Raw genomic sequence first — 15,403 nt, forward strand, 5'->3', positions numbered from 1 at the left:
GAAAAATAAAAAGATCATTGAGGTGTGTTCACAGTTCTAAAATTATTAAATGGAATAATTAAAATGTTTTCGACTCGTCTCATTTAGCTTAGAGATTTTTCCCACCTTAAATTAAGACATCATTTTCATACTCAAAAATAAACAAACGTGCTTGTTTTATGGTATAAACTATATGCAATATAATTACACTGTATATGTTTACATACGTGGAGCTGATCTTCATCCTCTATCGCTAACTCAACTTTTTTTTCTTCTTCCTTCTCTGTATATTGATTTTCAATTCAAAAAACAATTTACGCAACAAACAGAAAAAGGTTAACAAATTTATTGCTTTTTAGGTGGATGTGTGAATATTTCGTAATCAAATTACGAGGAAGAAATATTGAACAATATTGAGTAAATAAATGGCTTGTTACGAAAACTTACAAGATATACTATTGAAATTGGTCTATTCTCAGCATTTCTGAATCCACAACACTATACGCATGATGGCCATAGCAAGGAAGATGAGCTGGGCCACGAAGAACAAAAAAAGAAAACCCTTTGGTTTTGCTAAAGCTTTTTCTACCATTATTCATGATATTATTATTCTCCTCGCCATCCATCTCAGCCAACACTTTGTAGAACAAATCGACGTTACAGGGAAGCCAAATGGGGCCATCACTTTCGAACCCAAATTCTTGTTCTGCTTCTTCTAGCAAAATCTGAAACAGTGGGTGGTTAACGTACTCTGTTTTCACTATGAACCTTTTTCTCTCCGGTCCAACGTGCACAGAAAAACAACCATGGGGCGCTATTTGACCCTTCTCATTATTATTCTCTGACAATGATTTTGCTGTAGCTTTCAATTTCGAGTGTGACCTCTTGTTGCCACTGCCACTTCCTATTGATCGGCAACGCTCCCACGCCTTCAAAATCACGTTTTTCTTCCCCATTAATCTCCTAATTCTGCAACCATGTTTGAATTATAACTTAGAAAACACACATAAATATACAGGTTTTTATTGAACATATAATAATATAGTTAGGACTTAGGAACTAATTAATATATCTGACATTTGAAACTGGAAACATATATGCATACCTGAACATTTGGATTGGGATTGGGGTTGATGAATTGAATTAAGTGAGATCACACATGCCATCCAATGGGGTATGTATGAAGAGAATGTGTTGATTTATATAGGGTTCTGTATATGTCCATTGTCATCTATGGGTGCAGAAAGAGGCTGCTAAGGACCACTGTAGTGGCGATACATAAGTCATTGTAGTTGGCATTGTCAACGCCGTAATTTTTGAAGGAGATTGTTCATTGTTCCCCTTAAGTCAATCCATCTTGGTTTGGACAAAATTGTATTATTGAAGTATTTAAGACCCAGCTTTAAGTTCATTAAAATTTTTATTCTACTCAATTAATTTTTTTTAAAAAATTATTAATAATTTTCCAAAATTATAAATTAGTTCTTTTATTCATTAAATGTGTATATATATATATATATATATATATATATATATTAAAGAATTTCATGTTTTTAATTTTATGGACTAAAATTAATGGTTATCTAAAATTAAAGTGTCGCTAATATTATTTTTTTTAATGATCAATGTTTAAATATTCATTTTAATATCATAAATTTTTTAATTAATAAATTATTTTAATGATTCACACGTTGAACATTTACATTGAAATCCACAAGAGTTATCAAGATTAATTTTGATTAAAAATTGATAAATAAAACATCTATTACTTTGAAAATAGGTTTTTTCTTCAGGTTTTTTAATTCTTATAGTTTTCAAACAGCTGCACAATTGCAACTTTTTAAATTATAGCATTTTATTGTAAGTTATACTTGTAAAATTTGAAGAAAACAATGTAACCCATATAACTATAACTGTCAACTAGTATTTCATTAACCGAATATAACTCAAGAAAATATTTAATAAAAATATAAAATTATTTAATATTTATTTTTAAAATAATAAAACATTTAATTATTATATTGTATATCTTAATTAGTAAGAGTACTTGTTCTTAAGATTTTGTTTAAAGAGAATTTTTTTTCTTTATTTTTAGACTGTAGATGATGGTAGTTCGAAGTCCACATACGTTATGACAAGAAGGAAGGGACCACCCCCTTATTGATATGTTTCCACTCTTATATGCCTTTCTCTCCTTTGGTTAGAGTTTCGGTAAATATACTTATTTAAAATTAAAAAAAAACATGATTGAAATAGAAATTTTAATTTTTTATTTATATTTACAAATATTATTTTGGAAATGAATTTAGAAAAACTATTTTCAAATGAATTAAAATTAAGTTATTTATGATGAATATAAACTATTGTATAAAAGCTTTTTAATATATATATATATATATATATATATATATATATATATATATATATATATATACTTTTACATAGCATGTAGTTGAAAAGAGAAAAAAAAAAATTATAGAAAGGGGTTTTATTATAAATGGCACACTTATCTATTCTTATATTAATATTATATAAAAGTTATATGACAGAGAGCCTCTCGTTTTATTACGTGTTATGATTCTTATCAATTAAAAGGAGATACATGGTCAAAATTTTATTAACTCTCTTTCTAATTTTGAAAAGATTGGTCACGTGTCATTCTTTTATCGGTCAAATGACTGAGTACACAATAGTAACTGTAGAACCTATGAAAAAATAATCTTATACAAAACAGCTAAATCTATTAATCAATTTTGAAAATAAAAGTAAAGTAGAACACTAGTTTGGTCCATGAAATTGCCATCAACAATGAACTTCATTGTTAATATTACAAAATAGGAAAGTTAGTTTTAAATTTTAATAATCATAAGATAATTTAGTCTTCGAAACTGATGTTAGTGATTAACTTAGTCTCTAAAACAAAATTTAATTCTTGACTTTTGATAAAAATAATTAATTTGATATTGATTATATTAATGTTGATCGTGATCTTAATAATGTTCAGAATTAAATTAATTGAGTATACATTGCATGAGCTACCAATTTTAATGTTTTACTCCATCAAAAACAATCGGTCAATTCTATCAATGGAGTTAATCCTAAACCCTTCTGAATCCTATTTTTGCCTAGGACTTGCATATCTACAGTAAAATCCCATTCAATCCTTCACCTATATATCCCCTAGGCGGAACTTCAATAATAATAATAATAATAATAAAAAGGTTTGAATAAATCAATATAAACTTTAACGGATAAATTTAATATTTAATATTTAATATTTATTATATATTTAAAATTTAAAACATAATATTAGTTTTAATTAATATATAATTTAAACTTTTGAAAGATAGTATGATATTTAATAACGTGCAATCAAATTCGATTTGATATTATAAAAACCAGATGACTTCCTTAACGTTACTTAGTGAATATAGAATTGTCTCCTTTCCTTAAAAGGATGCAATTTATCTAGTATGTTTAGAGGAAAATTATTCTACAAGATTAATAGTAACATATTAAATCGACATAATCATGTCTAAATTCAATAAATCATTTAAGGAATACTTGGATATTATCGTAAACTCTATTGTGAAAAATAAAGACAAATTTTTAATAATAATATAAATATGTTGAGATAGGATATACATATATATATATATATATAATCTTAATCATATAATTAACTAATAGTTATGTAATTCATTAAAAAATTTGTCTGTATTTAATTTTTTTAAAAGTTGCTATTTAAATAAAATTTAATCAATATTAATTAAATTTCTCACAATAACTAATATTCTCACTTAATTAATTTTTTATATTTACAAAATCTTATTTATTTCGTGAGAAAATTTTGAATAACTTACTTTTAAAAAAATATTGGATTATCAATTTTATTGTTAAATTAAAAGTTTATATTAATTAGATAAGTTCACAAAAACTAATATAGTTTAAAAAAATTTATACTTGTCAATAAACTTTACTTCAATGATATAATTAAATGATAACTATAAAATTATATATTCATTCATCTAAAATTTATACATATAATCATCAAGATAATATTACATAATTTAATAATTGAATTTATCAAATTTATATTTTTGTAAAAATTATTAAATAAATTAAATATTAAATATTTGTTGTTAAATAAAATATCTTCCATATATATAAACATGTCTCCCCGTTATCACCATTTAAAGCCTGTCTATTCCTATCCTAAATAAAAAAGAAAGATAGAAAATCATCTACATATAAATGCTTTGCTCTTACTGCACACTTCAAACTCACAACCATGTGATACAATGGTATCAGTAAGTATTATTAGGATTGTTTTTTCTAATACATTTTTAATTATTAATTAAAATTTATTAAAAATTTAAAAATTATTAAAATATGAATAATTTTTTTAATTAAAGTAAGAGTTATATTTTTATAATATTTATTAAAGCTTAATTATTAATAAAATATATTTAAAATATGTTGAAATATATATCGCTAAAGACCAAAAAATATATAAGTATACATTTTAATATAATATATATAAGTAAAAGTAATATATATCATTTGAAATTTAATTCTGCTAAATTTTAAAATCAATGTCGTAACAATAAAATCTATTATCCCACCTGAGAAACTTTCTCTACGTAGTACAGACGCAGCAGGATACTTCTAATGTAAATAAAAAATAAATAAGTAGTCATTAATTAAAATTACAAGACTGCTCTGCCTCGTTAGTTCCTTTTTAATAAAAATTTAAACTGAATTTATCTTTAATTTTTTTGTTAATTTTGTCTACCAAAAATCATGTTTATTATTATATTTGTTTTCTTTATATCACCGTATCTGTCTTTTTTTTTATTATAATTTAATTATTTTTATTTGAAAAAAACTATAATTTATATTTTAATTTTTACTAATAGTTTTAACAATTCACTAATTTCTAAACATGTATTTTAAATAAAATTAAAATGATATAATGTTTTTATAATTATTTAAGATTTAGAAGAACAAACACATTTTGTCAAATTAAAAAATTATAAATAATTAAGAGACTGATTTGTTAATAAAATATTAAAGCAACAAACCCTTATTAGACGAGTTTGTTTTCTAATAATTCTTAGATGACTCATTAAATGCTGGAAGCTTGGACTAATATGCTTTTCAAGATTTCTCCTCCAAGCTAATACTAATTTAAAGAGTGTTAGAAATTTTTCTTTTAAGAAAACTATATGCATATTAATAATTGTGAAAGTCCCTTTTTGTTTGAATATGTTGCGTTATTTTACTTTTTGTTGTATTATATTTTTCACATTAAAAAAAAAGAGGCATGGGATAAAGTGACAATAACATTTGTAAGTTAATTTGGTCCGTAAAATTAATATTAATGATTAATTTAGTCTCTAAAAATATTTAATCCTTAAATTTTGATAATAATTACTCCTTTTGCCTTTTAAAAATAAACGTTTAACATTTAATATAAAAATTAAAAATATATTTAATGATCTTATTTTTATTAAAAGTATTATGAAACTTTTTATCATATTTATTTTAAAATTTATTTATACATAAATGAACAAAAACAGAAAAAAGTTATAAAAAAAAAAAGTTTTGTTGGACATTAAGGTCTTGATTTTTTTTTTCTGCTGCCTTCTAAAAAGAAAACCTTACTTTCTTGCTTGCAAAAGATAGGAGCCCCTTGTTCTCTGCTAGGGTTTCCTCACTTTTAGCTGTGGAGGCTCTTCAAGCACTATGGAGGACATGGTAATCTTCAATGATACACTTTGAGGGGTCTCTCTCAAAACTTCTATCAATGGAAAAATTAAAAGTGGAGAAGCGTTTAATAGAGATAACGAATCTAACCGTTTGGAGCAAGAAAAAAGTTAGAATAAAACCTCCATCTTAAGAGATCAGCCTCGGAGAGGATATGTAAGAAGATGAAAGCATTAGAGTTTCAGCAAAATTAAGTGTCCTCTAGATCTTTTTCTTAATGATAATGAGATTATAAAATCAGTGTTGGATGATTTTAACATGTCTCTGGATAATGATGACAATGAAAATTTAGATGAAATTGATAACTCTTTGAGTTTCTGTCCTAATATCAAAGTCCCTCTAGAGGACTACAAGACTTAGTGCTTTCCCTGGAAATGAACACAAATAGTTAAACTCCTAGGTAAATCCATTAAGATTTATTTTTGGAGTAAAAAATTGAATAACATGTGGAAAAAAATGGCTCTCTAATTATATTAGATCTCAATAATAATTTCTTCCTAGTAAAATTCGAAAACATAGAAGATTACAAATTTCTTCTTTTCAAGGGGCTATGGCTCATTTTCGATCACTATCTTCTTGTCCAATAATAGAGGTCGTTATTAAGGCCGAGAAACAAAAATTATTTGGGCCTTGGATGCTTGTTAAGAAACATATAAGGAAAAAACTTTCTCAAACTAGATCTTTAGAAACTCCTAAAGTTGCTGACAAGAATCAAGCCTATCAATTAAGGTTTAGGTATGATATATTGGAAAATTCTAACTAAAAATAGGAACAAAACAAGCACTATGAGAATATGAGTGAGATGAAACAACCTGATCCTGGAAGAACTGAGAAATGTGGGTAGTTTGTTTTCACCAAATCCAGCTCTCCTGATAAGCCTAATAGGGACTCTAGGCTAGGAACTGCTACTAGGAAAGTTTAGAAATCTAAACCTAAACTCAAATACCATTCTAAAAAGCCTATTAAGGATAGGATAGACCATCCCTAGGATGAAGAACCTAAATCCCCCCACCAATCACCACACTCCATATACAAAAGTTATACCCTCCAATTAATAAGACACTTCTAGCATGACCTTATCCATAATAACTTCATGGGGAATTCTATCCAAGACCTATTGGGTTTAAACTATGGGAAAAATTAGTTTCACCCAAATATTAAGAAATGTGACCCAGGAGATAAACCCCCTAATTTAGACCTCCAGATGGAGGCTGATAACAATAAAAGGTCACTCTCTCAAATATATGTCTCCCATGATGAACCTTCTCAATTGGAGCCTAATCTAGGCAGCTCCTAACATCCTAAGGATGCACCTTATAGTTTTTTTTTATGGGATATATGAACTGTCTTTTTTAGAATTGTAGAAAAGCTAGTAGTAAAACTTTTCCTAAATTAATTAATGACCTAATTGCTTTGTATAACTTATACTTTGTGGCTCTATTTGAACTTGGAGTTAGTTTAAATAAGACTGACAGGATTATAAAAACAATTAATCTAGATGACTTTATCAAAGTAGGTGTTATTGGGTACTCTGGGGAAATTTGGTGTCTCTGGAGTACTAATAAAGTTAAAATTTTACCTTTGTCCTCTTCTAAGTATGTTTTCCATCTAGTAGTCAATAATTTTGGGAAGGAGGAGTGGATCCTCTCTTCCATTTATGCTAGTCCCCATATTAATCAAAGAACTAAGTACTAGCATGATCTTATTGAGTTTAGCTCTTTTGTTTACAATCCCTGGATTTTGACTGGCAACTTTAACTTATAAATACTAATGGGTAGGGTATAGGTAGGGTACTATAGTACCCATCCCCATACCCGCATTTAATAAAAAAACTACACGTACTTAGCTCCATTCCCATGTGGCTAATAATTTTAATCTCTATACATATACCTTCTGGGTACCCACATACTCATACTTGCCCTTATTACTTGTGTTTGTCTAAGAAAAAAAATACTTATAAAAAAATATACTTATATAATATTACATAAGTAGTATAATAATACAAAAATTTGATACGTAACTACCGAACAAAGTTCAAGCATAAATAGAAAACAAATATTCCAAGATCAAAAGTGCTAAGTATTTTAATACATCAACTTTCTAAACTAAAATACTTAAAAATCATAAGCGAAATTACACACATAATTTTCAAGATTTTCTAAAACAACCAACTCATAAAGTTGAGAGTCCTCTAAGACCTTGAAAAAAAGAACATTAGTTAATTATTTATTGTAAAGTCAAAATAATAGATATAATTAGGCTATTTTTCATTTTCATCAGAATTAGACTCCAAATAAGAGTAAACACTTATCTTTCAGGTTTTCATATTGCTTTGGTTTAGTAATATCAATAGAAACTATAACATACAAGTACATAACAGAAACATTTAATTGAATAAATATATTAATAGAGTATTCAATACTTTTATTTTCATATTTCAGCTAACTTTGTGACATGAGTGCTTTCAAAGTATTCTCATGAAGCCGAGAACGATGAGGACTCAATAATCTACCTCATGTGCTAAAAGTAGACTCTAAAGCAAAGACTAAAATTGGGATGACCAAAATATCCTTGGCAATATTTTGCAATATTGAATATTTGATATGATTTGATTTCTACCACCCAAGGATATCAAAACTAGCACTTCTAAGTAATACATTCTCTTCCAAGTAGATATCCAACTCAGACTTTGATTTTATAACATTTGTATTATTAACAAATGAATCACAATCACTTAGAAATTTGTTAACGTTAAGCATATCCAAATTCATGTCCACCTCATTAGACTTTTAAGCTAAACTTTCCACTATTCTCATGGCTTTAGCTTGATAATCTTCAAACAACAAGTAGCATAATCTCTTCACGTTGTTAATTTCAAAAGATGAACTTTCATAAAGCTTGAGAAAAAGTACTCTAACAACTTCAATTTATATCTTGGATCTAAAAAAATGACAATTCACATGATTCCATGTAACAGACCAATATTTCTCAAATTTGGCTACAATTTTTGTAGCCATATTTTTAATAGCCATTAAACAAATTTGTCATTGTTGTGGAGATAATTTTATTTCACAAACTAATGGGAAGAAAATATTTATTGTAGAATATTGTGTCCCAGAAAACATCTTAGTCACGCAATTAAAGACTTCCAACCTAGTACATACTTTTTTTAGCAATTTCTCAGCCATTTGTTGTAGGAATACATGTATACATATGCTCTCTTATTTTCAAACAAATAAAAACATCTTTATAAGCCAATACAAGCATGTGATAAGTAGAATTCTATCTTGTTTGGCAATCAAGTACAAGTTTCTTGTAATGAAAACTTTGATTTGATATGCTGCTTTCCTAAAGGTTTGTTCTCTTTTAGGTGTAGCCGTCCAAAAAGCAACACTACTCCTAACCTTCTTTATGTCATCTCCAAGAATATTTAAACCATCCTGAGCAATCAAGTATAAGAGAAGAAGAATCAAGTTTGTTTAGTAACAAACCAACAAAAGAGTCATTTGTACTATATCTAAAATGATGGTAGATAACTTTCTATCAATATTCCAATCTAGCATGCATTCAACCAACACTTTAGATAGAGTTTCTGTTGTATATGGACATTCCACATATATATAAACCTATTAATATAAAAATAAATTTAATACATACATATATATATATATATATATATATATAAACATTGAAAAATAATATAAAATATTAAATGCAAATAATTAGTAAATGAATATATCATACAATGATTACAAAAATTATATCCTCAATATGCGACTTTATAGTTTACTTTATTAGTAAATATATTTTTATGTTAATCTTATAAAACAAATTTAATTAGATAGATTTTTATATCTTTAAATATGTATTCTTTTATTTGAGTAACATAAATATTTATATTAAATTTCTCAACCTTTTATTTTGCATAGAAAAAATTTTAAAAATAAAAAACTAGAAATTGAAAGATAATATTACTCAAAAATTCAAAATATAAAATTTGTCCATTCAAAAAAATAAAATAATTATGACCTATGAAAAAAATTTGAACTGAGTAAAAAACCATAAGACATGAAATTACATAAAATAAATAGTAAAATCTTTATTTTAACTAAAATTTTATAAAAGCATCCACAAAAACTTTCTAAAACTACAAGTGAGTTAGGTTATTATTTTCTTAAATTCTTAGTTGCTCCATTATAAGTAAAAAATTATTTAAAAATAATTATATGAAATTAGAACAATAAAAATAATTAAAAATAATTATTATTATTATAATAGAGTTTTAGGCTTACCTGTTGAAGACTTATCTTTGTATGAAAGTTGTCATACTTGATATGAGAAGTAATAGGTTAGATCTTTCTTTATAAATTACACTCCTAAAGGCAAGTTGTGGAGCAATTCATATGATTACATAATTATCAATAAATGTAGAAGCGACCTAGCTATATATATAAAAATAATAACTCTAATTCTCTCCCATCATGTGCTTTTGAGTTAAAATCTCTTTCACATAAGTAGTACAATTAATGATAATTATAATATACACATATATATATATATATATATGTATATATATATGTATATATATATATATATGTATATATATATATATATATATATATATATATATATGTATATGGGTATAGGGTGAGTACCCTTACTCCCATATATTTCACTATAAAAGACCCACTTATTCTTTGAAATAATTTAAAAGAAAAATATGATTAAAAAAAATCCATTCTACCAAAAACTCATCATGATTATCTGTATTTATGCTTACAAGATTTTAAAAATATTAGTTAGTATAATTATATATTATTTAAAATCACATCTTAATTAAAATTCTACTAAAAAAATATTATGGATGATTATATTTAAGAAAAAGTTTTTGTGCTTTTTAAGCATCTCATATATTCTTGCAACAGTTATACCATGAAAAATGTTTCAAAAAACATTCTAATTTTATTTTTTATCTCCTTGTGGCTGTACAAAATAACAAACTTTTGATTAAAAATCATAAATCTCATCCAACCAACATTGCTCCATTTACAAAAAGTAAATATAAAATCTCGTAACTATTATAAGTATAGACAAACTTACAATCTTGGATGTGATTATAGTCATACTCATCGTCATAGGTGTAATATTAATCAAAATCATAGTAATGATTCATCAAAAGAACAATTGACAAATCAATCATTGAATAAATATTGAATATTGTTGTAAATTATTCAATACTTAAATTATCAAAATGTCAACATATATTTTTTATTCATCATATACTTGAATATTGTTATAAATTCTATAGTGAAAAATGTGGAAAAATTTACTAATTATATAAAATTTATAAATAAGAAATGTATACAATAGAATTACATAATCACATAATTATATATATGTATATATATATATATATATATATATATATATATGTCTATACCAAAACAGTCATCTTCATTTTGATAGAAACCATCATCTTTGTTGGGATTAGACTCCTGTTTGGTAGAAGACTCGACTAGCCATTTCTTCAACTTTAGTTTTAACAGGATTAACAGATATTTTTTCTTCTATAACCTGGAGGTACTTATTGGTGTAATTAGCTTGTGCCATAAGGCCTTGGATATCATTAGGAGTGATGGACTCATCAGGATTCTTGGTTTTGAAAGGAGTAGCAGTAACAAGGTTACCGTTTTTGTCTTTCAGATTTGGTAACTAATACTGAGTAGTGGGTGACAGTTCACTTTGAACGATTTATCCATCTTTGATCTGTCAGGATATGACGTTAGCAGATGAGGTACTAATAACATCTTCTTGCCAAGGGTAATCTATGTTGTTGTGAATGGTATAAGCATGATACCAATCAAAGAATGGATGTTCTGTTTGATTTTTTCGAGAAATTGATAGAATTTCTCTTGGATATCGAACCTGTCTTTTCCCTTATACTTCTGAAAGAACCACTCTCTTTGAGGTTTCCATTCCTCAGAGTAGAAATCTTTCCTAAGGGTTTCCTTATCAATAATGAATTTATGAGATAACATCATAAGACTCATTTAAAGAAGAGTAGGTTGGAGATTAGATACTCTGATTTTCTTCTTCTTTTTTAGAAGTTTGGTAAACATTTCTAGGAATCCTAGAAGAAGTATCTAAACCCTGTAGGTTTATGGAAGGATCGTGGTTATTCCTCCTAACCTTTGATAGGAGAAACTCCTTCTCTTCTAGAGTCGATGCTTATAGCGGTCGTTCTAGTTTTGCCTCTACTAGGAGGTCATTCTCTTACAGGTCTCAATCGACTAGATCTGAAATTCCTAAATCTATTAACCACGATCGAGTTCATGGCCTTGTACTGAATCCTATAGATTAATGCTGCGGGAATAGATCCCTCTTTCATGTTTAACCCATGAAAGCAAATATTGAGGAATAGAGAGTCAAGAATGTGGTCATCTAAGAGACTCACTGTTTTGTTAGGAAAATAATTAAAATAAATTGGTCCTTGGCCAAGGCTGGTTTCAACAGTTCCTATAAGGGAGTCGTTGAAGTCATTATGGCGAGCATATCTAAGACACATTAGGATAGCAGCATCTATTCCTATGTCTATGAGGGGCTTAATAGCTACCTGGACACATCCTATGTGGAGGTATTTGTATTTACGTTTGTGCTCATTGATGGAAGATTTGGACAATAGATGAAATTCTTCTCCTAGATCTTTTCCCAAAGGGATATTATTTTTAACAGTCTTAATAATATAATCAAAACTGTTTTTCTTAGAATGTTCTTCAGGAACACATAATGTGTCCTGAGGGATTTCTGGAATGGTCCAGTCATCCATGCTTTGGTTGATCTCTTCGAAGCAAACTTCTTCGTCTAAGAGGTTATGTTTAGGTGTGATCTCAGAAGTTTGTTTCTCCTGTTCATTAAAAAGATTGTTTTTGGTTGGAGAGGAGGAAGATGCACTAGAGCCAGAACGAAAAAAGATGCGGGAGAAAGAACGCAAAAGTCTAGACATCATAAAAATACTTCTGGCAATTATTTATAACTTATTCAACTAGATCTGGTTATTTGTGGACTTTTTTTTTTTTTTACAAATTCTGAAATTCTTTTACCAAAGCCACTAGTTTCTTATGTTCTTTGTTTCTTTTGAATACAGCATCGTCAAATTAGCCTTACTGCCCTTTCTCCTTACGGGCAAACCTTTATATGATAGGCTTAAGAAAAATCCTCCTTCTTGGACTAATGTTCATACCAATGTCGTCAAAGAAATAAAAAACAGAGTCAAGAAGATAAATTGCTTATATCTTCCCATTCCTCAAGCTTTTAAAATTGTTGAAACTGATGCCTCGGACATAGATTACGGAGGTATCCTCAAACAGAGAATTGAGTCACATGAGCATATCATTGCATATACTTCAAAACATTGGAATTCTGTACAACAGAATTATTCTACTGTTAAAAAGGAAGTTTTGGCAATTGTTTTATGTGTTTCAAAATTTTCATCTGATTTATTAAACCAAAAATTTCTTATTAGAATAGACTGGAAGTCTGCTAAAGAAATTTTACAAAAGAATGTAAAAAATCTTGCCTCAAAATAAATCTTTGCAAGATGGCAAGTAATTTTTAGTGTTTTTGATTTTGATATCGAATATCTCAAAGGCACTTCAAATTCTCATCCTGACTACCTGACCCGTGAATATTTACAGGATAAGTAGAATGCCTAGAAAGGCCACGGCCCCTTCTAGGGGAGGTTCGTCTAGAGGAGGAAGAGTTAGGCTCGTCCTAACCCTCAACAAAACAAAATCAAAGTCTGCCACGGTAGTCTGAACAGTATCGGCTAAGAGGGAGAAGAGAGGAAAATAATTTGAAACAGCAAATTTTATTGAAAAGATCTCAAAGAGGAAAGCTTACAAGGGATTATTTCTCTCAGAGCTTCTCTCTCTAAATCTCTTTAAACTTGCTTCATGAAAGGGTACCTCACAACATGGTCGAGGCCTCCTTATATAGAAAATTAAAACACTGTTTGTATAGTTTCAGTAAATAACAGGAGCTGTTTCTACAGTTTCAGTCACAATTCTGTTATGTCTATACCAAAACAGTCATCTTCATTTTGATAGAAACCATCATCTTTGTTGGGATTAGACTCCTGTTTGGTAGAAGACTCGGCTTCATCTTGATTTAAGAGAAGAAGGACTTCTTTTAAGTTTTTCTTCATCTTATCTTTAGAATCACATCCTAATAGGAATGCAGCAATCTTTGCTTTCTGATTCAGAAATTGAAAAGTTGCAGGATCAGCAAGCTTCAAGAGTTTTGGATTATTTCCAAAAAAACTCATTAACTCCTTGTGGTCCAGCATGTTCTGCGTTGAATTGGTTCCACCATTTCACAAAAGCATGTCTATGGAGCATGGGAAGAATATCTTCTTCTTCTGTCTTGCTATACCTGTACTGCCATGAGAATACCTAGGCCATTGCAAAGGCAGAAAAATACTTGAGAACTGCACCAATTCTGTTGGGAGCATATCTATTTTTGAATATTTCAAATCCTTCTTTTACTGGAGAGGGAAGGATTGCTTCTAAAGGTCCAAAGAAGTCCCACCATTGAAGGAACCAGTTTGGAAAATTGTAATTTTAATTTTTCTTGAAATAAATTAACCAAGAATGTCGGTTGAGTTTGTTTTGGAACCAGAAAGTTCTTGTCCAAGCATCTATGTAGTCCTAGCAATTGTATCCTACCAGATCAAAAGGTTGGGAGAATTTCTTGAATGTATTCGGATTGTTTCCAAAATTCTTTGGTGACAGAATTTTTAAAATCTGTATTGTTGAATGGGTGATTATTGAAGGATCTTTTTGGTCCTTGTAATGTTTAATAGAGACAGAATCTGAGTCTATTAATATGAACTCATAAAATTGTCTGGTTTTATTTAAGGCATATGGTTTAAAATGAAAACTAGGAGGGAAGGCTTTGGTGATGGCTTTGTATGGGTTTTTGTCCCAAAATTCAGGTTTCATTTAGATGACAGAGGAGAATTTTCTTTTTGCCATATAATGGTTGGTATTTGAGGTTTTACCTTTTTGAAGGCTAATAGCTTTTTCTATTTTGTCCGGGAGACTTATATTCTTTTGTGATTGGCTGAAGGACTAAATAATGGTGTTTAGATTTGCTAAATCAATTTCCATGTCTTCATCAGAGGCAATGTCTGCCCAAGATTTCTTTGGTAGGCTGTTTAGGCTACCTTGTTGTATGGCTAGAAGTGTATTAATAGGAAAAACATAGTCTGCTTTAGTTTGTTTAACACTCTTCGTTTATGACTGGGAAGAATCAGCCTTGTAGGATGAGTCTTTTTTAGGAATCACAGATTGCTGAGTAGATGACTCTACAATCTGGATGGCTTTCTGGGTGGATGAACCTTTATGTGTTTGATCAACAAGGTCCAAATTCAAAAATTTTACATTAATATCAGAATCGTTATTGATGATTTTGTTCTTGAAACTTTAGCCCTCTTTAATACAGGTGCTGATTCAAACTGTATTTTAGAAAGATTAATTCCTACAAAATATTTTGAAAAAACTTCTGAAAAACTCAGCACTGCTAGTGGTTCGAAGCTTAAAATTAATTACAAGCTTTCTAAAGCTGTGATTGAAAATCAAGGACTCAAAATTGAAAC

The 15,403-nt window shown here is 28.2% G+C and overlaps 1 protein-coding gene across 1 annotated transcript; it reads right to left on the minus strand.

Annotated features, from left to right (window-relative positions):
* Window positions 1–434: 434 nt before the first annotated feature.
* LOC113868534 (auxin-responsive protein SAUR32-like) lies at window positions 435–935 on the minus strand. Its single transcript, XM_027504189.1, has one exon. It carries the CDS (start codon window positions 933–935, stop codon window positions 435–437), a length of 501 nt encoding a protein of 166 aa, XP_027359990.1.
* Window positions 936–15,403: the final 14,468 nt, after the last annotated feature.

The sequence above is a fragment of the Abrus precatorius genome, unplaced genomic scaffold, assembly GCF_003935025.1.
Source record: "Abrus precatorius isolate BTA unplaced genomic scaffold, Abrus_2018 Scaffold10, whole genome shotgun sequence".
NCBI classification, from domain to species: Eukaryota; Viridiplantae; Streptophyta; class Magnoliopsida; order Fabales; family Fabaceae; genus Abrus; species Abrus precatorius.

Coding starts and splice junctions, on each gene's coding strand:
- LOC113868534 (XM_027504189.1), bottom strand. CDS start 935: ATGGGGAAGAAAAACGTGATTTTGAAGGCGTGGGAGCGTTGCCGATCA.